This window comes from Heterocephalus glaber, unplaced genomic scaffold (genome assembly GCF_053883595.1).
Source record: "Heterocephalus glaber isolate CG9 unplaced genomic scaffold, H.glaber_assembly_v1.0 deba00000331, whole genome shotgun sequence".
NCBI classification, from domain to species: Eukaryota; Metazoa; Chordata; class Mammalia; order Rodentia; family Bathyergidae; genus Heterocephalus; species Heterocephalus glaber.
In genome coordinates this window covers 17,563,603-17,591,192 of record NW_028258142.1, presented here as the reverse complement: position 1 = coordinate 17,591,192, position 27,590 = coordinate 17,563,603, and the positions used below count along the sequence as shown (strand labels likewise).

At 38.5% G+C, this 27,590-nt stretch overlaps 1 protein-coding gene across 9 annotated transcripts; it reads left to right on the top strand.

Moving 5' to 3' along the window:
- Nucleotides 1–1,758: 1,758 nt before the first annotated feature.
- Serpinb8 (serpin family B member 8) lies at nucleotides 1,759–23,925 on the top strand. 9 transcript variants are annotated; one of them, XM_087191576.1, is made up of 8 exons: nucleotides 1,759–2,026; nucleotides 4,940–5,049; nucleotides 5,303–5,480; nucleotides 7,241–7,378; nucleotides 14,671–14,788; nucleotides 16,720–16,862; nucleotides 17,944–18,096; nucleotides 19,824–23,925. In XM_087191576.1, the coding sequence occupies exons 3-8, from the start codon at nucleotides 5,313–5,315 to the stop codon at nucleotides 20,226–20,228; spliced, it is 1,125 nt and encodes a 374-aa protein (XP_087047702.1). In that variant the 5' UTR covers nucleotides 1,759–2,026; nucleotides 4,940–5,049; nucleotides 5,303–5,312; the 3' UTR covers nucleotides 20,229–23,925. The 9 variants fall into 9 exon arrangements, 8 of the variants coding, with proteins under 8 accessions (XP_087047702.1, XP_087047671.1, XP_087047682.1 ...); XM_087191556.1 differs by having other exon boundaries at nucleotides 1,764–2,026; nucleotides 5,303–5,519; XM_087191573.1 differs by having other exon boundaries at nucleotides 1,764–2,328; nucleotides 5,303–5,519.
- Nucleotides 23,926–27,590: the final 3,665 nt, after the last annotated feature.

Sequence of the window (27,590 nt, the reverse complement as noted above, 5' to 3'; positions counted from 1 at the left end):
TCATTTCACAATTAAAATGATAATGAAGCCTAGTTTTCCTGCCTATAGGCTAGCTATGGCATACATTGAGACATAACTATTTTCGCCTCAGGCCACAGCTAAAACCTCAATGGTCTCATGATGTTGTGATGTTCCAGGGCAAGATTACACCAGCTGAACACATCCTGGGGAGGAACAAAATCTTTGCCTGCTACATTTGTTACTCCCAATATGCAAAACCACTTCCTCTGAGTCATTGGTTACATTTGTTACTCCCTTCTTTGCTGCCCAGAGCAACATTGATCAGGGTCACAGCTCATCTTCTTTAAATCTAATTTTTCTGTCTTTTCTGTCTAATTAATTAATTCACCTTTTGCTGTTGTGGCTCGCAGGAGACTAGGACTTACTGCAGAGGTTCTAGTTACATCCCTTTTCCCTGTTCCCTGCAGTCCTTGTTTCCTGCTTAGCCTTTCCAGTTCCTTTGGAAGCAGACCTGTATAGACTTTGGGGTCAGGATGCTGGGTTTTGAGCAGCAGCTTGGCTCTCAGGACCGCTAGGACAGGCACAGAGAAGCATTGCTCCTTAGTGAACAGAGTGGACAGCAGCAGCCTCTTGCTTCTGGTATGCTGTCACCCTGCTTTTTAAAACAATGAGCTGGAACCTGAAATAGCAGCACTTTCATAATGTCTTATAATAAATAGATAGCAATATATTTTGAAAAACCTCACAGCAAACATTTCACATAAAATACTTTAAAAAGAGAGTTAATTATATATTTTCATTAAAATTTTTAAAAAAATAGCTACTGTTTCAAGTGTGTTGATGTCTACTATTGTAATAATTGCTGGTCTATAGAATATCTATCAAATATATTTTAAAAAATACAACTGATTGTCTTTCAAGGTGCATCTATCCATGAATGAGAAATTACCTTTTTTAAAAAGAGACAGATCATTTTGAGAGCAACTCTTCCATGATTACATGATTTTAATTGCTAGAGAAGTTAAAACTCTCATATGTGCACACTTAAAAACTTGGAAATATAAATTTCTAAACTTCATAAAAATATTCCAAATAGATGAGGTTTGGTGAGCTTCAAACTATTAAAATTTTAAAGTACAAAATTTATAAATAGTATTGGTTTGCACAAATGACTAGTTTTCAAGAGAATAAATAGATTTTACCTGGAGTTTAACCAAGTAGTATATAATTTAAAAATCAAGTGTCAGATTCAGTAGGTAAAAACAATGAGATTTTTATTGCATTTTAATCAACTAATTTCTGGAGAAGCCTTTTTCCCAGAATAGCTATCAGTTCAAATCTAGAAATAAATCCAACTTAAAACCAGGTCTTCAAATGAGTATTTCAAAAACATTAAAGAAGACAACAAACATATTTATTTAGTCACAATGCTCTCATTGCATTTTTAAATAATTTTTGTGGTACACACGTGTATTTCTAATATAAAGGTTTTCCTTTCGCATGCTTTTACATTTCTGCTTATATTTTTATGATTCTTATGCCGTATTAGTATTTAGCACATTATCACAGGATATCTGTTAAACAGGGTTGATGACCAGAGGCCCAAACAGTTTGGGAATCAGCTGACTTTAGCAACTTTAACTTCTGGATTTGCTTTTAGTTAATTTTCATGGTTAAATTCCAAGTGCTCTTGCATATGCACAGTAAACACAACAACTGCATACATTAACCCAGGAGAACAAACCAATCCTCTCCAGCTCCGCGCTGTGGGAAGCCTCCCACCGGCGCTCTCAGAGGACCGGCGCTACTCCCTCGCCAGGCCCAGCACAGCCGCGCAGGTCCCCGCCTCCAGCCAGCGCAAGGGGCTGCCCGGCCGGGCTCAGGCGCCTTCCTGGGTTGTCTCCGGACGCTCGGAGTCGGAGTCAGAGATTGCACAGGCCAGAGCAATCCGACTGTCGTGAGTCATGTGCCTGAAACCTTGCCCTAGATCAAGGCGGACGGGAAGCACTCCCAAAGCAGCAATAGTAGAGGCAGCAGCCGAAGAGGCAGCAGCAGGAATCTCCAGGTACCGGGCTGGGAGAAACCAGGTCTTCAAGTTCCCAGGGCCGAGAGCGGGTCAGAAGCAGTGGGAGAGGAAGGAGAAGGAGGCCGGGAGGCCAGGCGAAACAGAGAAAAGGGAGGAGGAAGAGGAGAACGACGGCGGGAGGCAATCAGCACGGAGGGCTGCGGGGATCGCCCTGCCACCTGCGCTGTCGCGGGCTGCACAAAGCCTCGAGCCGCAGCCCCGCTCGGGGAGCGGGGCTGGAGTGGGATCGTGAGGTCCCCACCCTCCCTGGCGGATCGCTCTTCCGCGATTTCCCGGCAGAGGTGTGTGACGAGTGAGGAGGGCCTTGGGTTTTGGTGCTCAGTAAGTACGGGCGGGCGGGATCTCTGCAGACTTGAACTGGAGGAACTGCAGCGCGGAAGGAGGCCTACCTTCTGGAATTTCTGTAGAGCTTTGAGGAGTTCCTGAGAGGTCCTCGGTCAATGCTACGGCCAGCAGGAACTCCTGTCCTTTCTGCTTATAGGTTGTAACTTTCCTACTGCCCTTCCTTCCCTCCATTCCTTTTGTCTTCCCTCTATCCCTCTCTTTCCCTTCTTCTCCACCTTTATTCTACATCTTCATCCTTCTTCATTGGTTTCTTTCAACTCGTAAAAAAAAAAAACCTTCTCCCCCAACTTCCTCCTCGGCAACTCCTCAGGCAGTAGGTGCAGTGTGGTTCCTGTATTTACTTCAGTTAGTTCCTATCTTCCCAGCTACTCATCAGCCCTTGATCCTCTCTCCCTCTCTTGTGCTGAGGGTGCCCCAGGCCAGACTGCCATCCTCCACAGGGTCCCCAGTTTCCCTGCTGTGTGTGGACAATGCTGCCTTCCAGGACCTCACAGGCACACCTTTCCAGTTCTCCCAGTACTTCCCCTTCCTTTTACTACCTCCAGATTTCGGAAATTCCCCAGAATTAAGTGAGTTTCTCCTCCTGCGCCTCCAGTATCCATATGTTCTGGGTAATTCCATGAAGTCAAGTGGAATGTCCTGGAATCAGGATACTGATGACTTCCACCCTCCTGCTCTACTCATCTTAGGCCCTACCTATATTTCTGAAGGTCCCTTGGCTGTCTTGTTACAGGTTCATTTGGTATGGTATACATTTCAAATGGAATGCATCACCTCCCTCATTCTTAGCTGTCTCCTCATATACACTTCCTACAGCTCATGACCCACCCTAAGTATGAATTTAGCTAGGAGCCTTGGGACCATCCTTGCCACCTCCTGCTCCTCTCTCCTGCCAGATGTCACTCTGCTTAGAAATTCCACTTCAATGTGTGTGTTTCCTAGGCATCAGCAGTCACTGGTCCATGGTAGTGGTCTACCAGCCAATTCCTCTTCCTTGTTCCACACCAAATAGCGAACCACATCATTTTTCTAAAACCAACATAGTCTTATATTTGTTTCAAAACCACATATGGAGCTGGGATGGTGGCACATGCCTTAATGCAGATTCATTGTATTGGCTAGAAATAAGTCTTTCCCTTGTTTTGTGAGAGTCAAATGTGGCAGTTGCACCTAAAGGCATTATTTTATATTATATAGATACCAATTTATTTTTAGATGTATTAGGCAAGTTCCATTTTGTTTAAATTTCCATCCTTCTCAAAAGCTTTTGATACCAATTCCTTTTTAGGTGTATTGAGCAAGATTCATTTTGTTTACCGCCCCCTTTTCAAAAGCCTTAAAGTGTAAACGAGATTGAAGCTCCAAGAAAATGGGGGCTTGTGTCAGTTCTGGAACAGCATCCATGTAGATGCCAGTGTGTGCGGTTGCTGTCAGGCAGAGGTGAATGGGAAATACTATGCTGCTGACCAGCACCTGGACGTTAACCAGGAATGCAGGCAAGGCAGTGAGAAGAGGAAAAGGAAGGATAGAAGAAACCAGAGGTAGGAGTTCAGAATTCAGACCAATTCAAATGTAAAGTCGAGATTATGTAAGCCTTTACTTCATTCTTTTTGTCTATTCAGATAAGATGATGAAATATATGCATGCAAATGCATACACGCACGCACACGCGCGCGCGCACACACACACACACACACACAAAATCACCAACCCAAATTCATGACTGCTTCACCTTGAGCCCTATGATGAGGTAGGATCAGATCCAAACTTATTTGTCTCTCTCTCACATCTAGTTCACCTAATTCTCTCCTTCTTTGGATTTTTTTGACCCCAACTTCTGGGGGCTCAAATTTTATGAAGTTTGAATACTACTTTTTGACTTACAGTTTCTGTCACAAGCATAGGGTATGGGGTTGGAAGATTTGCCTAGGGGAGGAAACATCAGTCTTCCAACATGTGCAGTACATTTTGTGACATGGGGACAGTGGAGAACGCTGACATTTTGTTATGTAATAATTATCTATTAACTATTTAGTACTGTTGTGCAAAGTAGGCCACTGTCACATTTTCCTGGTTGAGAATGTAACACTTTTTTTTTTCAAATTTTAAGGAACTTGCATTAGTTTGGACTGCTTATTTTCAATTAGCGCATTCCCTATATTCAAAGCTGTAACTGAGGGTGTCTACCCAGTACTGGAGGGTGTCTGCACCCCTATTTTAAAGAGTGGTTCCAGTCATAGACTACTGTTTGGTTATTTTGTGTGAAAATAAAAATAAAAAGTGTTCTAGTTTCCTAGTGATGCTGAAGAACTTCCCCACAGATTTAGTGGGTCCCAACAACACAGTTTTGTTATCTTACGGTACTGGAGGACATAAATTCCAAATATTTTGGCAGACATATGTTTTTATCTGCAGAGATTTTTTTTATTAGGGCAGTGGTGGTGAACCTATGGGACACATGTCACAGCGTATCATTGTATCATTGAAAGGTCTAAAAGGTTTGCTGTCACTGCTCTAGGGGATAATCTGTTTCCTTTCTTTCCCCAGCCTCTAGTGGTGGCCACAGTTCTTGGTCAGTGGCCTGGCATCACTGACCCCAGCTTCTGTCTTCATAACTTCTTGTACTCAGACGATCCTGATCTTCTTGCCTTCCTCTAGTAAGAACTCTTGTGATTCCTTTAAACCCATCTGGATAATTTAGGACAATGTTCATATCCAAAATCCTTAATTCAGTCACACTTACAGAGTCCCTATTGCAATTGGGAAGATGTAGTCACAGGGCTCAGAGGTTGGGTGTGAATGTTTTGGGTCATAGTCATCTCAGCTGTCATACTTGGTGCCTGCTGATGGGGCTGTGACTGTGACTGCAGGAGGGTTGTTGGTGTGCTTCTGTATTGTGCTTTCATCCAGAATTTACAAGATGGGTGATCTCTGCGAAGGAAATAGCACTTTTGCCATCAGCTTATTAAAAATGCTGGGTGAAGAAGACAACTCACAAAATGTATTCATATGCCCACTGAGCATCTCCTCCTCCCTGGCCATGGTCTTGCTGGGGGCAAAAGGAAACACTGCGGCCCAGATGTCCCAGGTACGCAAACCTGATCCACCCCCTCCAGAGAGAACAAAGGCAAGTTTCTCTTCTGCTTTCATGGAGCTTGTCTTGCCATACAGTCTTAGTTACTTTTCTCTTGTTGCTGAGACAAAATACCAAACACGCAAAGTTAAAGGGGAAAATGTTTATTTGGCTTACAGTTCGTAGAGATTTCAGTTCATAATCGGCTGGCTCCAAAGCAGGGTGGCAGAGCGGCAACCTTTCATGGTGGTGGAAGACAGCAAAAGCAACAAGGGACCTTAACGTGATCATCCTATCCCTTTTATCTTAGTCAGACTACTTAGGGCGGGCAGCACTCACATCCTTAATCCTAGTGCCCTTGGGCCTCGCCTCACCATCAATCGTTTACACACCCTAGATTCAGCCACCTCTGAAAAAGCATGAGGCTTGGAGGGGTCATCTAAACACAAGTCACAACACTATCACTCCAGCTGCTGACAGCTAGCGTGGCCCATAGATTAGGAAGAGGCCACTCTGACAATGTTGACATGAGCAGAAAGGTGATGTGTGCTGTGTAGGTCATCTCCTCTAATGTTTATGGGGTAATGAAGCCATCAAGTTATTTTCTCTAGGTAAAATTATCAAACCTTTTAGTGAAATCATACCTTTGATAAATAAGGGAAACTAATTTTGCCCCTCACAAAAGCCAAAAATCATTATGTTTTAAATAAAGGTGCAGCTGTGTAAATGAACTTTTAAAAAATGGGTAATTCTTAGTATATGATTATGCATATGTAGTTGAAAAATGTGACACAAATGTGCACTTAGATTTTCTGGAGTTAGAGGAAATCTATAACTGGCTCATTTTAAATGTTTATGTTTAAATATATATCCTTTTCCTCAAATGAGGTAGTGGGACATTTCTTTGACCATGTGATGAATGGATCCCAGAAAATTGCCATATAGGCATCATTTTGCCACTAGCACAGGGATGTATGGATAATATGTACATTTGGTGTCCCAGTTGAAATCCCCTGTGGTTGTTGCAACTTACTGGAGGAGGGAGGCTTCCAACTGGGGTAAAGAAGAGGCTCAGAAAAAAGTCTTATTTCTCACTTTGACCTGATATGTCAGTCATAATCTGGTCTGGAAAATTATAAAATTACAGATGAATCATTTTTATTTTTATTTCTGTTGCTTTTTGCACTCCCAGAGTCTTATTAGATGCAGCCCAACTACCTGTTTTTCCGTTCTGCCTCCCACATAAGTTATTTCACGCTGCCTTCAAAAATCTGCTAGACCAGTGTTTCCACTCAGGCAAGCAGTTTCCTTCCCTAGAGGTGCAGTGTTCAGTAAGGCTGGAATTTAAACTCTCATAGCTGAGAGATGTGCTGCCCTCTAGTGGGTACAGGCCAGACATGCTGGAAGACATCCTAGAGAGCACAGGATAATTCAAGTCACAAGGAACTGTCAGGCCCAAAGTGTCCCTAGTGCCAAGGTTAAAGAACCCTATGCTTTTTTTCTTTTCTTTTCTTTCTTTTTTTTTAGTTCTTCATGATAGCCATTCTTTCTGAATGTGATTATTGTGCATTGCAAATGTATATCATAGGAAAAGATGCTTGTTGGAATGCTCTCAAGGTGAGAAAAGCATTACAAAAAATTAAAGAGGACAATTGAACCGAACTTCTTTTAAGACAGAAGCCTGTGTAATTTTCAGTCCAGGTATTTGTTTGGAAATAGCTCTCCGGGGGAGTTCGATGGCCATGTTTAAAGCACGTACTGATTACTCTTCCCAGGCACTTTGTTTGAATGAAGATGGAGATGTCCATGAAGGTTTCCAGTCTCTTCTCACTGAAGTTAACAGAGCTGACACTAAGTACCAGCTGAGAATGGGCAGCAGACTCTTTGGAGAAGAAACATGTGATTTCCTTCCAGTAAGTAGTACTCACTCACTGATGAGCAGTTTGAAAATAAGATAGAGAGCACAGAAGAGCAGAGAATGAAGCACAATTTGATCACCTTGACACGTGTGCTTAGAATTATACTCCTGCAATTACACTTTTGACTTTTTTTATTCATTAAGTTTATTGGTACATTTTAGATATACAACCTGATGACATTCATTATTGGGAATTTGCACCTTTACATTATATATCTTGGTTCTTATTTTCTCCTCCATTGCCCTGACCTCCCTTCAACACCTCCACCCCTCTCTATTTACAAAGAATTTGTTTCTGTTTTTTTTTTCCTTTTCTCATATTTATTCCTTTTCCCTCCCCCTTCCCCTTCTTCTTTGGACCTTTCTATTTGACATTATCTATTTTTTTTATTTTATTGGTACATTTTAGGTATACAATATAATGATATTCATCATTGGAAACTTGCACCTTTTATCTCTCTTGGTTCTTATTTTTCCCCCTTCCCCTGCCCTCCCTTCAACCCCTCCATCCCTCCCTATTTACAAACATTTTGTTTCCACTTTTTCATTTTCTCATATTAATTCCATTCCCTTCTTTCTTTCCCCTACCCCTCCTAATTCCCCTTCCCCTTTGCCCCTTTTATTCCTATTTCATATTACCTATTATACCTTTTAGTACTTATTTACACTTTCAGTTTCTCACACCAAAGAAACTATTTGGTATTTACACATGTGTCCTATTTATTTCACTTAAAAGTATCTCCTCAATGTGCATCAATTTAGCTATAAATGTTCCTAGTTTCTCATTATTTATGGCTGAATAATACTCCATTTTATAAAAAACAAACAAACCACACTTTCTTTATCCAGTCTCCAGTTGACGGGCAACTGGGTTGTTTCCAAGTTTTAGCTATAAGGAATTGTGCTACTATGAACATGGGTGCACGTATATCACTGTGGTGTAATTCTTTTAACTCTTTGGAGAAGATACCCAGCAGGGGAATAGCTGGGTCAAATGGAACCTCCAGTCCTAGTTCTTTGAGGTATCTCCATACTGATTTCCACAGTGGTTGCACCAATCTACACTCCCACCAGCAGTGGAGCAAGGTTCCTCTTTCCCCACAGCCCTGCCAGCACTTGTTATTGGTTGATTTCGTGATAGCAGCCATTCTTTCTGGAGTGAGGTGGAATCTCAGCGTTGTTTTCATTTGCATCTCTCGTATGACCAGTGATGTTGAGCATTTTTTCATGTGTTTCTTTGCTATTTCTCCTTCTTTGTCTGAGAAATGTCTGTTCATTTCAGATGCCCATTTTTGGATTGGGTCTTTAAATTTGGGAGGTCTGATTTTTTCAAGTTCTTTATAGATTTGAGATAGTAGACCTTTGTCTGAGGAACAGCAGGTGAAGATATTTTCCCACATTGTGGGTTGTCTCTTCACACTGCTGGTGGTTTCTTTTGCTGTGCAGAAGGTTTTTAATAAGAAGAGATCCCACTTGTTGATAGTTTGTGCTAGTTCACGGGCAACTGAGGTTTTGTTCATAAAATCTTTTCCTACACCGATGTCTTCAAGAGTTCTACCTAACTCTGTTCCAGGCCATTCAGCGTTTCTATTTTAGTATTTAGATCTTTAATCCATTTCAATTTTAGTTTAGTGCATGGTGAAAGATATAGGTGTGGTTTTAATCTTTGGCAAGTTGAAACCCAATTTTTCCAGCATCATTTATTAAAGAGGCTATCATTCCTCCAGGCACAGATGTTTGGCTCCTTTGTCGAAGGTGAGGTGGCTGAGTTTGTCTGGCGTTGTTTCTGCATCTTCTAATCTGTTCCACTGGTCCTCAGGTCTGTTTCTTTGCCAGTACCATGCTGTTTTTATCACAGTAGCTTTGTAGTGTAGTTTCAAGTTGGGCGTTGTGATACCCTCTGCCATGTCTGTGTTACCTAGAATTACTTGTGCTATTCTGGGTTTCTTCTTGTTCCAAATGAATTTTTGTATTGTTTTCTCAAGTTCTGTGAAGTATGCTGCTGGGATTTCAATTGGGATTGCATTGAATCTATATAACAGTTTTGGAAGTATGGCCATTTTCACTATGTTGATCCTTCCTACCCAGGAACAAAGGATATCTTTCCATTTTTTGATATCATCTTCAATCTCTCTTTTCAGAGTGCTATAGTTTTCAGGGAAAAGTCCTTTGATTTCTTTCGTTAGGTTGATTCCTAGGTATTTCATGTTTTTGGATGCTATTGTGAAAGGAATTGTTTAGCCTATTTCTGCCTCAGTGAGTCTACTGTTTGTGTAGAAGAAAGCTATTGATTTTTGTGTGTTGACCTCGTATCCAGCTACTCTACTGAATTTGGTTCTTAAGTCTAGAAGATTTTTGTTGACGTTCTTGGGGTTTTCTATACAGAGTATCATGTCATCTGCAAATAATGACAATTTGACTTCTTCATTTCCTTCCTATCTTTATTCCTTTTATTTCTTTCTCTTGTCTAATTGCTGTGGCTAATGTTTCCAGAACTATATTGAACAGGAGTGGTGATACTGGACATCTTTGTCTTGTTCCTAATTTTAGTGTGAAGGATTTCAGATTTTGACCATTTAGTACGATATTGGCTGTTGGTTTTTCAGAGATGACTTTTATCAGTTTGAGGTAGAGCCCATCTATTTCAACTTTCCATAGGGTTTTTATCATAAATGCGTGTTGGATTTTGACAAATGAATTTTCTGCATCTGTAGAGATGATCATATGGTTTTTGTCCTTGGCTGTATTGATATAGTGTATTACATTTATTGATTTGTATATGTTGAGCCATCCCTGCATCTCTGGGATGAATCCCACTTGGTCAGAGTGTATGATCTTCTTGATGATCCTCTGCATTCTATTTGGCAGTATCTTATTAAGGATTTTTGCATCTAGGTTCATTAGTGAGATTGGGTTATAGTTGTCTTTTTCTGTTGGGTCTTTCTCTGCTTTGGGGATCAAGGTGATGCTTGCTTCCAGGAATGAATTAGGGAGTATTGCTTCCCTTTCAGTTTCATTGAGGAGTTTAAACAGTAGTGTCAGTAGTTCCTCTCTAAATGTCTTCTAGAATTGAGCAGTGAAGCCATCAGGACCTGGGCTTTTTTAAATTACATTTTCAATTTCATTGATTGATATTGGGTTGTTTAGCATTTTTAGGCCTTCTTCGTTCAACTTTGGTAATTCATATGTATCTAGGAATCTGTCCATTTCTTCTGTGTTTTCCTTTTTATTGGCATATAGGTTCTTGAAGTAGGTATTGATGATCCTCTGGATTTCTGCTGGGTCTGTTGTAATTTCACTCTTTTCTTTTCCAATTTCATGGATTTGGGCCTTTTCTTTGCTTTTTCTGATAAAGTTGGCTAAGGGTTTGTCAATTTTGTTTATTTATTCGAGCAACCAACTCTTGGCTTCATTGATCTTTTGTATCATTCTCTTAGTCTCCATTGAATTGATTTCTGCTCTGATCTTTATAATTTCCTCCCTTGTATAAGCTTTGGGTGCATCCTGCTCTTCTTTTTCTAGAAGCTTGAGGTTCATCATCAGGTTGTTTAACTGGGCTCACTCTGTTTTCCTAATGTGAGTATTCACTGCTATGAATTTCCCTCGTAAGACTGCTTTCATTGTGTCCCATAGATTCCAATATGTTGTACTGTCATTGTCATTTAATTGAATTTCTTTCATTGCCTTATTTCTTCTTTAATTGCCTCTGTGACCTATAGGTTATTCAGAAGTGTGGTGTTCAATTTCCATGTGTTTATGAAATTTTTGCAGTTTCTTTATCTATGAATCTCCAATTTCATCACACTATGGTCTGACAATATACAGGGGATAACTTCAATTCCTTTGCACTTACTTAAACATGTTTTATGAGTGAGTATGTGGTCTATTTTGGAGAATGACCCATGTGCAGCTGAAAAGAATGTGTATTCTGATTTTGGGGGTAGGAACACTCTGTAAACATCTGTTAAGTTCATTTGTTCAAGAGTTTGATTGAGTTATAATATTTTTATTACTTATTTTTTGTCTAGTTGATCTATCTATTTGTGACAGTGAGGTATTGAGGTCCCCCACTACTATTGTATTGATACATATATGACTTTTCATGTCTGTTAGTATTTGTTTTATATAGTTTGGTGCACTATTGTTGGTGCATAGATATTTATGATTGTCATCTCTTCTTCTTGGATTGTTCCCTTTACAAGGATGTAGTGTCCTTCTTTGACTCTCTTAATCAGTGTTGGTTTGAAATCCACTAGATCTGCAAAGAGGATAGCTACTCCTCCTTTTTTTCAGGTTCCTATCACATGGAGTATTGTTTTCCACCCTTTAACTTTAAGTCTAGGAGTTTCTTTTTGAATTAAGTGTGTATCTTGTATGCGGCATATTGTTGAATCTTGCTTCTTGACCCATTCTGCCAGTCTATTTCTTTTGATTGGTGAATTGAGACCACTAACATTGATGGTTATAACTGATACTTATTGACTTATCATTGTCATGACTTTTTCTTTTTTTGGATTCTCCCCCTTTGCATTTAATTTCTTGTCGTGCTTGATGGATTCATTCTGCTGTGCTTCTTGGGGTTGTGATCCTCATTGTATTTTCCTTGAATATTCTCTAAAATTAGTTGGAGTGCTCATTTGGTATTTTCAAAGGTGCTCTTTGTCATGAAAGTATCATATTTCTCAATAATCATCAATTTTGAAAGATAGCTTTGCAAGGTACATCAATCTGGGTTGGAGGCTGTTTTCCTTTAGGGCTTGAAATACATCACTCCAAAGCTCTTCTTGCCTTGAAGGTTTGTGTTGAGAAGTCTGCTGTGATTCTGATGGGCTTTCCTTTGTATGTGATTTGTTTATTTTCTCTAACTGCTTGTAGAACTTTGTTTTTCTGTGGGATTTCTGGAATCTTAATAATTATATGCCTATGTGTAGATTTTTTTTTTGATCACAACTCGTTGGAGTCCTTCATGCCTCGCTTATCTGTATTTCAAGTTCTTTTCCCCTACTTGGGAAGTTTTCTGCCATTACTTCTGTGAACAGGTTTTTTTTTTTTATGTCATCTGCACTCTCTCCTTCATTGACTCCAATCAGTCTTATGTTATTCTTCTTTGCATCGTCTAGCAGCTGCTGGATTGATTTCTCATGGTCCCTTACAACTTTAAAATAATTTTTCTTTTCCTGGTCACTAATTGCAATCTTATCTTCTTTATTTCAAATTCTGTCCTCACACTGACTCATTTTGCTGCATAGACTTTCAATGGAGTTTTAAATCTCCTGGAAATCTGTTTGTATCTGTTTTATGGATTCCATTTATTTCCTCTGTTGGTATTCCATCATGTTCCTCAGCTCCTCTCTAGATTTATTAATCAGTCTTGTACTATGAGCACAATCTCTGCTGTTATCTGAGAAATTATTTCTGATTTCATTTTTTCCAGATCCTCTTTTTCCAGTTCAGTGAGTCAAGTTGGTTGAGTATGAGAGTGTTCCATCTTCTTTCCCTTTGGGGTTGCTGTAGATGATCTGGAAGTCTGTTTTTGAGACATGTTTACCTGTATTTTCATTTTAACTGTGTGCGTGTGTGTGTGTGTGTGTGTGTGTGTGTGTGTGTGTTTGTGCTGCTGGCACCTGCGTGGCTTACCTCCTCTGCACTGAGAGTAGTGGTTCGCCAGCCGGGAATCTTCTTCCTCTGGGCTGTATAGTTCTGAATTTTGATTTGTGTTCTTGGCAAACTCTTTGTGATCCATCCCTCTCTGGAATCAAAGTCATTATGCCCTTCCTCCAGCACCCAGATCTTTTCTCCCCTTCGGTCCCCTATCCCCAAGCACATCATTTTAAGTGTTTACAGAGTTCCCTCCTATTCTTACCTCTACTTGTTGGGCTGGTTCTTGCTATGGCAGCCTTTCAAGGACTCTTACATTTGCTTCTACTTCTGAATCACCACTGGTGCTTGGTTTCAGACCAACTGTATCTTTCACATTACTATCAGTTGTTCCTAATTGGTCTGTCCAAGGCCTGCCTGGCCCTTCTTTTTGCCTCATAAATCCTACCACTGACAGAATAGTCTTTTGAAAATGCAAATATGTTCATTCTTCAGCATATAATTTCTAAATCACCTATTCTACTCAACAGCTGCCATCACTTAGTAAATTAGATTACACAAATTATGCCACATAATATATAGGGTTATGCTGTTTTGAGATTAATGAAATAATCAGAGTAAGGTTGAGTATCTCATTGGCTGGTAGTTCCAGCAGTTCTCATTTGAGACTCAGATCCATAACTCTCCTGGCTGCTGTTGGGTGATACCCCTTGAATTTTGTTGGTCTGAGTTTATGATCACTGGAGATGATGCTGGATCCCAGGTATACCCTGGTGAATCAATGTTCTCTTTTAAATGAGCTTAATATTTGAGTACAGGTAGCCAATTTCTTCCCTTCGTAGTTATTTGGCTTCTCATTCCTTCTGAATCCTCTCTTTGGTGGAAGTTAAAAAATATTTGAGAACAGGGAATAGGCAGAGGATGGAAGCTAATTGCTAGGAATATCTGAAACCATATTTTTATGGGATCAATTATTTGGGCTTTAGTGTATTGTGTACAGGCCTTCTTCACTGTACCCCAACTTACATTTCAACTTCTCTGACACATAAACACACATGCACACTCAAATCATGCACATATATGTGTACACACATGCGTATGATCACTTGTACACATTTTGTGGTCAGAGCCTATTACACATCATTCCCAGAGGAGATCCTTGTTCCATTTTTTCAACCAAACATGATGTCCCATATCTAAAATACTGTTTTCTTATTGGTTTGTTTGTAGATCTATAGTTCCTTGATAGTTCAGTTCCACTATGGAGAGCCTCTCATTCAATAAATACATTTCAGACACTATGTTTGGTGCTAAGTGAAAGAGAGTTAGCCTGCACAGGAAGAGAACAGAAAATCAAACAAAGTCAATGCAGTTTTGATGGGGATATTCCTGGGCTATGTTTTGCTTGGCTTGTGGCAGCCATACAGCTTATGAGCATCTGTGTACATGGAGTGTCTCTATCATTAGTTTGTGGGTCACCTTGTCAGACTCATGTCTTCATCCAGTGACTAGGACTCACATAGAGTAGGTGGTCCACACATAACTGTATGAATGTGTGTGTCTTAAAGGGAAACATGACCCTGCAAGCATTTTTGATAGAAACATGTTAAGAGGAAAGAAAATTGTGGGATTTTCCTAGGTGTGGGAACCTTTGCCCAATAGGGCCAAACCCAGTGTTTGTGTTTGTAGACTTTTAAGGAATCCTGCAAGAAGTTCTATCAGGCAGAGATGGAGGAGCTGTCCTTTGCTAAAGATGCTGAAGAGTGCAGGAAACACATCAATGACTGGGTGACAGAAAAGACTGAAGGTAAGAAGTTTTGATTTAGGTGGATTTGGCATTGCCATGGAAGCAGAGGCTGAGAGGGGCTGGGCTGAGCACTTTATGGTGTCGTACACTGTGACACTGTGAACACTGGTACCAGAGGACACTGTTTCTGTGCTTGGTAAGGTTTCAGGGCAGCAACAAAATTATTTTTTATTTTTCTTGGGATTATCACACACAAAGTGATCTGATTTTTTAAAAAAAATTAAACCAGTACCGGGGGGATTTAGCTCAGTGGCGCCATGCCTGCTTCACAAATGCAAGGTCCTGAGTTCATTCCTCGGTACCAGAAAACAAAAGTTAAACCATTAGGATCTCAAACTCCCTTCTTGCTGGACTGTGTTGGAAAATCCCTGATAAATGTTTCTTCTTTGTGGCTCTAATTATCTTCTGTCTGGGGGGAGCCTTGTCATGCTCTGAGGCAGACGGGTGTTCAGTTAATTTGTAGCTGAAATCAGTACAAGTTGTCCCCTTACCTCTCTGTATTAGTGTGAACAGCACACTTGTTTGGTCTGCAGCCCTCTCCTTCCTCTTTGACTTCACTGGAACTACACTTGTGTTCAGAGAGTGACCTTTTCTGAATCTAATGCAGATTCTGAATGTGTTGCTAATCTGGAGACTGCTGTGTCCCTTGTCCAGACCACATTCCATCCCACCAGGAATAGCTTTTCCAGTTTCTGACTTGATTAAGGAGGAAAAGAGCTGGGTGTGGTGGTGCACGCCTGTAATCCCAGCACATGGGAGGCTGAGGTAGGAGAATCACCATGAATTCGAGCCCAGCCTGAACTACATAGTGAGACCCTGTCTCAAAACAAACAAAGAAACAAGCAAACCAACAACAACAAAAAACCAGGAGAAGAAGAGGGCATGCTTATAAACATGCTAAATACCTAACAAGAAATTTAAGAGACTCCTTAAATGTGGGGGAATTAGATCACATATTTCCTTGGGTGCCAATCTAGCACTCAGTGTGCCATTGTGTGCCAGGCAGAAGCGATGCCCATACATTATTCTGACAGCCAATGATATAATTAGTGTGGGAAGGGAAAAGCCTTTCACATTTTCACACATTATCTGTCTAATGGGCCTTCACTCTCATGTTGACCCAGCATTCCTAAGTCACCTGAGAATTTCTCCACACTTCACTCTCCTCTTATCCATCACTGCTGTATGCTGCCGATGCCTTTCCTTCTTTTGGCTTACCATCCACCTGTTTGCCAAGAATATTAAAGTTGAAAGGGATCATCTTGTTCCCTTTCTCATCAGACAACTCGATTTGGATCCTTCTGTTCCATCTCCCTAATTCCTCTCCCTGATTCACTCCAGTCAGTCATCCTGCCTTCTTCCTCCCTTCTCAAGCAGTCGAGGTCCCCATCTGTAGGGTTTCTCCTTATCTAAATAAGAGTTGAAGATTGTAATAGAGCAGTGATTCTCAACCAGGAGTGACTCTGTCCTCCAGGTGACATTTGACAATGCTGAAGACATTTTTGGTTGTAACAATTGAGGAAAGTTTCACTGGTTACAGATCCTACAACACATGGGGAAGACCTCCCAACAAAATTATCTGGACTAAAATGTCAGTAGTGGTACAATTGAGATGTTATAGTGCCTGGGTTAAGACTCTTTTTCAGAATCAAGAATCTTGGGTTATTTTCTTAGCCATTTGCTACCCATATGAACTTGGCAAAAAGGCAAATGTTTTTATCCTGGATTTCTACATCTATAAATTATGAAGGGAAAACCATGCTACCCTACTTACTTTAAGATCATTGTTTAAGGACAAATGATACACTGTTTGTGAAAGAAAGACTCTAACCTGGCTATTAACTATACCCAGGCTTTACATATCAAGGAGATTGTAAAAGCATGCTTATTTCTCCCCCAATCACTGTAAATTTCTCTCTTATTCTCTACAGGTAAGATTTCAGAAGTGCTGGGTCCTGGAATAATTAACTCACTGACTAAGCTGGTCCTTGTGAATGCTGTGTATTTTAGAGGAAAGTGGAATGAGCAATTTGACAAAAAGTACACAAGGGGAATGCCTTTTAAAACTAGCAAGGTAGGGAACATTTTCTGTTATACTGTTACCTTCTTCATGTCATTAGCTGGGAAAGATGATGAATGGAAAAAGTAAATAATTTATTTCATATTATCTTGAATCTTAATCTTTTTCTGAATGAATTCAGTGGCCCCCCACCCCATCTGTCTTTAATTAGAGGGAGAAGGACAGAAACTAAAATAATTTTTGCTTTGACAGTTTTATTTTTTCATCTTTGGTCAAGTTCTTCCATCTCTCATCATGTGTCTTGGGTTGGAGGAAAATTTCTCCTAAGTCTTAGAATTTTGTTAATATTAAGCTATCAATGTCTGTGGTTACTTAGACACCTTTCTGCAACATCAGTTAGAACTGTGCTTATTTGTCGCCTCAGAATTCTAGGATGTGCAATTCTGAGCAAAAGAGTGTCAGGGGATGTTAAGGCTAACTTTGAAAACAGTTTTCTGCATTCCCTTTAAAATACGATAATGCCTGGGGTCAATAGTTGTTAGCTTGAAATTTGACTTCCACCAATTTGATAATAGCACATCATACAAAAATATTTAAACTAAAAATATATTTGATAGAAACTTTAAAAATGGGTGACCTTATACATCCTGTCAATGTCCCCTTCCTGAGAAAATTAAAGCCATAAAACCAATTACATACTGGGCACCTTTTCAGAATAAAAGTGTAATCCCTTTGGCTTGTATATCTTTTCTAACCAGATTCTTCAGCCTAAGGGCTGAATTCAGTTAATGCTCTTCATAACTTGGAGAAATAATTTTTAATTATAAGGTCCATGGGAGTCTTCACCTATGAATCAAGAAAGTAAACACAATTTCTTTTTAAAATAATGTAGAGTTTTATGTCCTTCTATATTCAGAAAACTATTCTGTCTCACCTGGGAATTACATGATCTGAGGGAACAATAGGATGTGTTACTCAATATGAAGATGTGCTTTCGAAGACTATATCTAACAGTAAAAACGCACAGCAATAATAATTACCTTATCCTTGTGTAGGAGTTATGTGAATCAGACATGTCTTGATTTTAGTAAGTCACGCTTGTTTTTCAGTGGTCTAATTTCATGTTTTTCATTAGGAGAAAAAAACAGTGCAGATGATGTTCAAGCATGCGCTGTTTAACGTGGGCTATGCAGAGGATGTGCATACACAGGTCCTGGAGCTGCCGTATGAAGAGGAGAAACTAAGTATGGTCATTCTGCTTCCTGATGACAACACTGATCTTGCTGTGGTGAGCCCTGGGCAATGAGACTGAGTGTCTGTAAATTCCAGCTGCGCTTACTTCTTTAAGTCTATCTACCAGATGGCATTTGAGGAGTTTCCAGTTGTGGGTAATTACAATTAGTACTGCACAAACACAAGTGCATGCCTTGTGGTGAACATGTGTGTGCATTTCTGTTGAATGTCTATATAGGACTGGACAGATTTTGAGGAAACTAAGAAGAGAGTGTTCTAAAAATACAACAACATTCATTATTTTGAAGAGAGGTCTCACTACTTCTTGAACAAAGTCCTGGAAGAAGGATGGGGAGTAATCTGGGCAATGTTTTTCATTATTAAAGTACATATGAACCCCTAGGCAATATTATTATAAAGAAGATTTTGATTCAAGAGAGTATGGCTTGAGATTTTGCATTTCTAATAAGATTCCCCATAAAGCAGTACTGCTGGTTCATGGACCACATTTTAAAAGAAATTGTACATGTTTTAAATACATAATGAATATACTCCTCATCGGGAGTTGGTACATGTACATGTCACATTTTGAATGGCAAGGTCTATAGTACAAGTGGGAGATTTACCTTAGACAGAATGAGAGAGAAGTCTTTTTATGCTAGAAAAGAAAGAGTTCAGGAAAAGAGAAAGCAAACTTGTAAGGTGGGAAATGCAGGGTTACTAGTGTACTGGTAAACCTTCACTCTGGGAGGTGAGGGAGGATCTCATTTTTAAAGTTTACTGATTCCCATGATTCCAAAGTTTACTGATTCCCAAAGTTTACATGATTCCCATGAATTTTTCCCTTAAATATTCCTACCATTGCTGGATCTAGGCTACCCAATATTTAACAATTGCATGAGTCATCATTTGTACATCAATGGACAGGATCCTGAGTGTGAGGATGCTTGATTTCCTTGGTTTTTCTATGGAATCACAACACTATTGGCATAAGCCAAAATCAGATCTATCATGGCCACTTGAGAGGAAATTTAAAAATCTAAGAATAGAGCCAAAGTGAAAACAGCTGTCTCTGGAAAGTCTCACTTACCTCAGGACCAGTTGATAAAGGGTTCAAGAAGTGCCAGTGGAAGCCCCCTCTCACTCCTCTCTTTCTTCTTTATGGATAAGTAGAGTGAGTGATAAGACTTAGAGGATTTGAAGTTAACTTCAGGATAGGCAGAGGGAAAATAAGGATGCCAGGTGGAACAGTTCTGTTGAAGTCTCCATTTCTGATTTCCTCCTGGAAGCCATGTCTCCTTTCATGTTCAGATGTTTGCCACCTCTTTCACCCTGAAAGAATTGAAAGACTTGTCCCTGATCCAGCCCTGAGTAGCTCCTTGATGGACTTAGAATCAGAGCTCTGAGTCATATTCTTTGTCTTCATTTTATTAATCTCTCCAATTCACAGTTATATTATTGCATGAATATTAATATGATCCATTGGTTATATTTTTCTAAAATGTTAAAATGGTTTTTTAAAATATTTGAAACAACTTTGGAATAGATTGTCTCCATTGTTTTCTAGCTGTTTTACTCTTGTATCCATAAAGCAGGGATAAGATGAGAATGGAAGTAGGGTGGGGTTGGTGTATTTCTAACAAGAACAATATCTGTAGATTTTCTTGGACAAGAGCTCATCAACTAGCTGCATGCTTATCATACAAAGAGAGGTAATAAGTGGGTGGTGGGGTCCACCTTGCTGTCCTGCATATTTTGGGATTTGACCTTTTACTCTTCCAGGTGGAGAAAGCACTTACATATGAGAAGTTCAGATCCTGGACAAATCCAGAAAACATGAAGAAAAGTAAAGTTCAAGTATTCCTTCCCAGATTAAAGCTGGAGGAGAGTTATGACTTGGAAACTTTTCTGCGATGTTCAGGAATGATTGATGCTTTTGAGGAGACCAAGGCTGACTTTTCCGGAATGTCAACTAAAAAGAATGTGCCGCTGTCCAAAGTTGCCCACAAGTGCTTTGTGGAGGTGAATGAGGAAGGCACAGAGGCGGCTGCGACCACGGCAGTGGTCCGGAATACCCGGAGTGCCAGGATAGAACCAACATTCTGTGCAGACCACCCTTTCCTTTTCTTCATCAGGCACCACAGCACCAATAGCATCTTGTTCTGTGGCAGATTCTCTTCCCCATGAAGAGGTTCTATTGCTGTACGTGGCCCCCTTTCCCTTCCGCCTACTTTGCCTTCATTAAAATTCCATGTAGCCAAACTGGTGCAGTGGCTTGAATGGCAAAATAAAGCCTGTGCACCAGTGAGGTTTGTGAATGTCTTTGCTGACTGTTCCAGGGCTTCAGCTGTGCAGAGTTTGGGGTTGAGAATGTTTAGAATGATTGAGATGCTTCTTGTCTCACTTAAAGTCTGAGTCTGTTGTTTGTAAACATCTTATTGATAAGTGACCAAGCCCTCAATGTGCTTTTCCATCCTGTGATAGTCTTTGAGCTCTGCTCACCACCACTTTCAGGCTCTCTAGGGCATGCCAGAGCACAGGTCCCTCTGCACACAGATAGGCAAGGGTGAAGTCTATTATTCTACAGGGTGACCCTGTAGCCACCCACTACAGGCAGCTAAGATAGCATCTCCATCACATGTCACACAGTGGCCCTCCGTGTCCCACATCTCACATAGCTTCTTATAGATACAGCTTCTTCAGACTTCCATAAGACTCAGATACAAGTTCAGGGGCTCAGCAATGAGTTCCAGGGCTGCTACTGGGAGACCAATCACCGAAATATGGCAGATCATCATCTTCTGTCACCTTCCCTTTGAAGCACCCCCAAATCTCCAAAGGAACCTTCATACCAAATAATTCTTGGGAGACATGCTACACCTCAGATTTGTTGTATATCCTCAGACATCCTCCCTGCTATTCTATGTGTGCAAATATAAATTTATAAGCATTTTGGCACAAGTTAATCACAACTTCTATAGCTTACTTCTACCCTTACTATAAACTTTCCTTAAGATAGTTATCTTTCCATGTCATCAATTTGATGTGAATAGTATTCTATCGTATGGCTGTACTATATTTGAATCTACTTAAAAGATGTGGGTAAAATTGTTTACATAATATATTACATGGTTATGAACAGCCTTGATATCTACTCACATTCTTAATTTTTGGAGCGATATTCCTAAAAATCATATTGTCAAGATAAAAGTTGGATATATTTTGAGACTTCTGAATTGGTCTCCAAAAGTTTTACTGATTTACATTCTTGCTTATGTTATTTACACTATTGCTAATTGCTATCTGCCTTATTATGTTTGAGTTGGGCTAAACAGGGTTTAGTCTTGACTTTTTTTTTTTTCTGTACCGGGGATTGAACTCGGGTCCTTTCATTTGCAGGGTAGGCAGCGGAACCACTGAGCTAAGTCTGTGGCCCTCTTGATTCTATTTTTGATTCACAGTTAACAGTTACATAAAACATTCATATTATAATTGTTACTTAAAATTCACCAAGCTAGGATATCTTCTTAAGCAATATTCATTTCAGCAACCATGTTTTCTGAGGTATGTTTGGCCAAAACATTAATCCACAGGGCTGGAAAGCATACATTTGAGTTTTGATCTCACTGGTACTTTTAACACAAAAATATACATTAATTTAGATGTAATTGACCCAGAATAAACTTTATATGTTTAACTCATATAATTTGATAAGCTCTGATGCATACATGCATCTATGAAACCATCTCCACAATTAAGATAATGACCATGTCTATCACACCTCTGAATTTTTTATGAACTTTTATACTCTCTTCCCTCCTTTCCACTTCCCACTTCCTTTTTCCTCCTTAAGCACTTAGCCCCATTCCTCAGGCAAACAATGATCTGCATTCTATTACTGTAACTTAATTTTATTTTCCAGAATTTTGTTTACATGGAATTGTAACTTAACCTTTTCATATAGCCCTAGAACTCAGCACAATTATTTTGAGATTCTTCAATATTATATAAATATATAAATTATTACTTCCTTTTATTGCTAAGTAACAACTAATTGTATAGCTATACCACAGTTTTAAATTCCATTAACATTTTGATGGATATTTAGATTGTTACCAATATTTGGCTATTGCAAATGAAGTTGTCATGAATATACATCTATGTAGGGATTTACTTTTTTATTTAGTTTGTATGGATGCATAGGAGTGGAATATCTTGGTTACATGAAATGCTTATCCTTAAATTTTTAAGAAACTGACAAATTGCTTTCCAAAGTGGTATCATTTAACATTTTCAATAAAGCGTGTGGGAGTTATGGTTGGTTGCTCTACATTCTCACTAATACTTGGTATGGTCAGTGATGTTATTTTAGATATATTGTGGTATTTTTTATTGTGGTTTTAGTTTGCATTTAGTTAAGGACTAATTATGTTCAGCATTTTTTCATGTGGTCATTTGCCATCCATATATGCTTCTTGGTCAAATAGCTTTTTCTTTTTTCAAAATTACTAGATTTTATTTGCCTCAGGCTTATGACTTGCAACCAAAGACATTGTGCAAAGAAAGCAAATATTAAGTATACTTTAAGGAGAAGGAGACAATACACATTGGTAACATAGGAAATCAGGTGGACAAAAGAAGCCGTGCAGTACACTATGTAGATTGCAATATTCAACAGCAGTTTCAACAAAACTTTTTTTAGGGCCGGGGATTCAGCTCAGTTGTTCCTCTTCCTGCCTCTCAAGCACAAGGACCAAAGTTTGATTGCCAGTACCAAAAAAAAAAATTTTTTTAAACCAAGATCAAAAAAATTAAGCAATGTTTACAGTAGACATAAATCTTATACAATTCAAAAAGCATTTTTAGATCATATAGCTTTTAAAATTTTTCATCTATATTTGTAGCTTTTAGTTTTGTTTTCTTGTTGTATTTTGATAATCTTGCATTATGGATACAATAAAGTTTATCAGATATATAATTTGTAAACATTTCTTTCTATCACAGGGCATTTCTTGTACTTTCCTTTTGATAACAGTGCTTTTGAAAACCACTGTTAATTATGGAGAAGTTTAATTTATTAATTTTTTTTGGCATCCATACTTTTTTGTTGTCTTATCTAAGGACTCCTTGCCTAACTCAAGATTACAAGAATTACTTCTTATGATTTTTAGAATGGTAATAGTGTTCAATTTTATATTTAGGTCATGATCCCTTTTGCCTTCATATTTCTCACATGTTGAAAAGACTACCCTTTATCCACTGTATCTCTACTTGTGTTGATAATTGATGGATCATATATATGCAATTTTATTTTTGGACTTCATTCAATTGTGTTGATTTTCTTGTCGGTCTTGACTCCAATCCCACACTGTCTTGATTACTGTAGTTTAATAATAAATTTTGAAACTGGTAAGTTTTCCAATATATAATTATGTTTGTAAAATTGTTTTGGCTACATCCACTAGTTTACATTTCCCTGTGAATTTCAGTCTTAGTTTAACTACTTGTACAAAACCTTTCTGGACATTTGATTAAGATTGATTGGATAATAACACTAATTTTGGGGGAATAAACATTAACAATATTGAATCTTCCAATCCATGAACAAAAAATATTTCTTCATTTTGAAGGTCCCTAATCTGTCAGCATCAATTTGTAGTTTATTACACACCTTTTTTTCCAGATTTATTCCTACATAGTTCCCATTTTTGTTATTATAAATTGTGTTGCTCTTTAATTTCAGTTTCTGATTATTTGTTGCAAGTATGTGGAAATATAATTAGTTTTTATATTTGTCTTATTTCCTACAAACTTACTAAAATCAGTTAGTTCTTGTAGCTTTTTTATAGATCTCATATCTGCTAATAAAAAAAGTATTCTTTTTTGCTTTTCTGTTTGGACTCTTTTCATTTATGTTTCTTACTTTATTAGATTGGTTGTTTATTAGAAGTAGCAAAATCACATATTTTTCTCTTTTCTGATTTTAGTGAAAGCATACAGTCATTCATCATTAAATGTGATGTTAGTTGTCAGTTTTTCATAAATGTTCTTTAGCAGGTAGGAAAATCTATTCCTAATTTGTTAGGAACTGTTTATTTCTTTTTATGTTTAAAAATCAGGAATAGATGTTGGATATTGTCAAATAGTTTTTCTGTATCTTTGAGATGGTCGTATGGTTTTGAGGTAGGAGAGAGGAAATAAAGATAGGTAAAAAGGAGAAAAGGAACAATTTTTTGTCTCTATTTTTTTTTTTTTTGAAGCAGAGTCTTGTTATGCAGTTCAGTCTGAACTTGAACTCACTATGTAGCCCATGTTGGCCTTGAACTCAGAAATCTGCCTGCCTCAGCCTCCCAAGTGCTGGGATTACAGGTGTTCACCACCATGCTTGGCTCTGTAATTGCTTTGAAACTTTGGGGCAGATTCTCCTAACTCTTTATGCCAACATGCTATATCAGTCACATTCCTGTCACTGAACAAAATACCTGACACTTCCAATTCAGAGGAAGAAAATTTTATTTTGGCTTCGAGTTTTAAAGGGTTTAGTCCATGAATTAATCTGTGGTTCCAATACAGAAACAGCCTTCTAGAAGGCATGACAGAGGAAAGCTCCTGAACTCATGGCAGCTGGGTGAGAGAGAGAGAGAGAGAGAGAGAGAGAGAGAGAGAGAGAGAGAGAGACAGACTGCCAACTGGGTACAAGAATATACTCTTCCAGCTCATGGATCCAGTGACCCAACTCCTCCAACTAGGGCCCATGACCTAATAGCACTTTCAGCCGTGAACTCATCAATAGGTTAATCCAGCAAAAATACAGAACCCTCATGATCCAATCACCTTCCAAAAACCACACTTCTGAACAAATGAGGCATGTGGGGGGCCCACTTTAGATCTGAACCATAGCAATCCAATTCTGGCCTCCTAAAGGCTCATGTTCAACTCATGTAGAATACATTTAGCCCATCTCCATCTCATACCAGAAAGAGTGACTGTTATCAAGAAATCAACCAATAACAATGCTGGTGGGGCTGTGGAGAAAAAGGAACTCTTCTCCACTGTTGGTGGGAGAGTAGACTGGTAAACCAATGTGGAAGTCAGTGTACAGATTGCTCAAAAACCTAACACCAGAGGTTGCATTTGACCCAGGTATCTCTGTACTTGGTATTTTCCTGAAAGAATTAAAAGCATCATACCACAGTGATATATGCACACTCATATTCATAACAGCACAGTTTGTAATAGGTAAATTTTGGAAACAGCCCAATTGCCTATCAACCAGTAAATGGATTAAAAAGATGTGTGTATTTTTTAATACAGTGGAGTACTATTCAGCCATAAAGAAGCATAAACTTGAGACATTTATAGCTAAATGGATGCACCTAGAGACTATACTCTTAAGTGAAATAAATTGGACACACGTTTAAATATTGCATTGTTTCTCTGGTGTAGAAACTGAAAATAAATAAGGACCAAAATGTAAAATAGACATTGTGAAATAGAAAGCAAATATTCAAATGGGAAAGGGCACAAAGGAGGGAAGGGGCACAAGGGTGGGAAGGGAGAGAAGTAAAAAGAAAAATAAAGGAGAAAAGAAAGATAAAATAGAAACAAAGCTCTTGTAAATAAGTAGGGGAAGAAGGGTAGAAGGGAGGGAAGAAGGGTAGAAGGAATGGGAAAATGATGAATCAAGATCAATCATGTACAGATACAAATTCTATATGATGAATGTAATCATTATATATATATATATATATATATATATATATATATATATATATATATAAACTGTACCAATAAACTTTTTTTTCCATTAAGTTTATTGGTACATTTTAGGTATAAAATACAGTTACATTTATTGTTGGAATCTTGTACCATTACATGAGTATCTTAGTTATTATTTTTTCCCCATTCCCCTGCCCTCCCTTCACCCCCTCCACCCTTCCCTTTTTGCAAAGACTTTGTTTCCATTTTTTTTCCTTTTCTCATATTTCTTCTTTTCCCTCCTTTCCTTTCCTCTACCCCTTCCACTTCCCCTACTCCTTTAGACCTTTTCTTATTATTATACAATATCAATTATACATTGCTTTAATTACAATATCAAAATGTAGAGGACATTACCACAGATTTCACAGAATTTAAAAGGATATAGAAAGCATATTACAAAAATCTTTTTTGAAATAAATTTGACAACTTCTAAGAAGTACCTTGGAAGACAAATTAATGAAACTGACTCTGGAGGAAATAAAAAGTTTAAGAGTACCTATTAAAGAAAGTATATTCTTAGCTTGAAAACCTACCTATATGACAACAACAGGCTCATATGCATTTTAACTGATAAATTATGTCAAACATTTAAACCAGAAGAAAGAAGGAACACTTCTCCCCTCATTGTAGGAAATCAACACTGTGCTAATCCTAAAACTGGATAAAGATAATAGAAGAAAAAGTATGAACATAGATAGAAATTTGTTTAACAAAACAAACTATTAGAAGTCAGATCTGGCAGGATGTAGAAAGAGGTTTTGTTATAGGGATGGCAGTGTTGGTTCAGCACTGGAAGATCCACCCCATAAGTCATCATTTTAACACAGGAAAGGGAAAAGCCATATGATCCTGTCAGTAGTTGCAGAAAAAGTATTGGACTAAATTCCACAGCTGTTCATGATAAAAGCTATCAGGAGACTAGAAGTAGAACAGAACCTTCTCAACAGATAAGACATGTACTCCATACTTCCAGCAAAAAGACCTTATATGACTGGGAAAGATGCAATGTTTTCTCCCTAAGGTGGGGAACAGGAGTAGATATGCCTACTCTTCATCTGTCCATTAAACTTTGAAACATAGGCCCAAACCAAAATAGTCTGGCAATAAAAAGAAACAATTAGCATAGGATTAGCAAGGTAAAAGTAAAATCTTTATATGTAGATGAAATGATCATCTACAGAGAAAATACTAAGAAACCTCTAGGAGCCCCTAGAACTTGTATTTGAATTTAGCAGAATTAGAAAACACAAGGTATATATAAAAATTCAGGTCTATGTATACTTGCTATAGATGAAGAATTGAATATTGAAATTTGAAAGTTATGTAGGAGTACAAAGGACCTAGAAAAGTAAAAAAGAAAAATAAAAACAGTGTTGGAAGACATTTATTACCTAATTTTAAGACTTCCTCTAAAGCTGCAGTAATCCAGGCAGTGTTGGTGTAAGGAAAGAGTGATAGTTCATTGGACTAAAACAGAGAATCTAGAAATAGAACCATACATATATGGTCCACTGAGTTTTGAAGGATTATTTAACATTAGCATTTTATAGAACATAAACTCAACTCAAGAACAGAGGAAAAGATAGTGTTTTCAGCAAATGATACTAGAACACCTGGTATCTGTATGTAAAAAAACCTCAATCCTTTATTTCCATACATAAAAATAACTTGAAAGGATCTATGAACCTAAATATGAAAGACTAAAACTATAAACCTTTAAGAAGAAATTATAAGGGAAAATGTTCATGAATTTAGAGTAGGCAAGAATTTCCTAGGACACAAAAAACA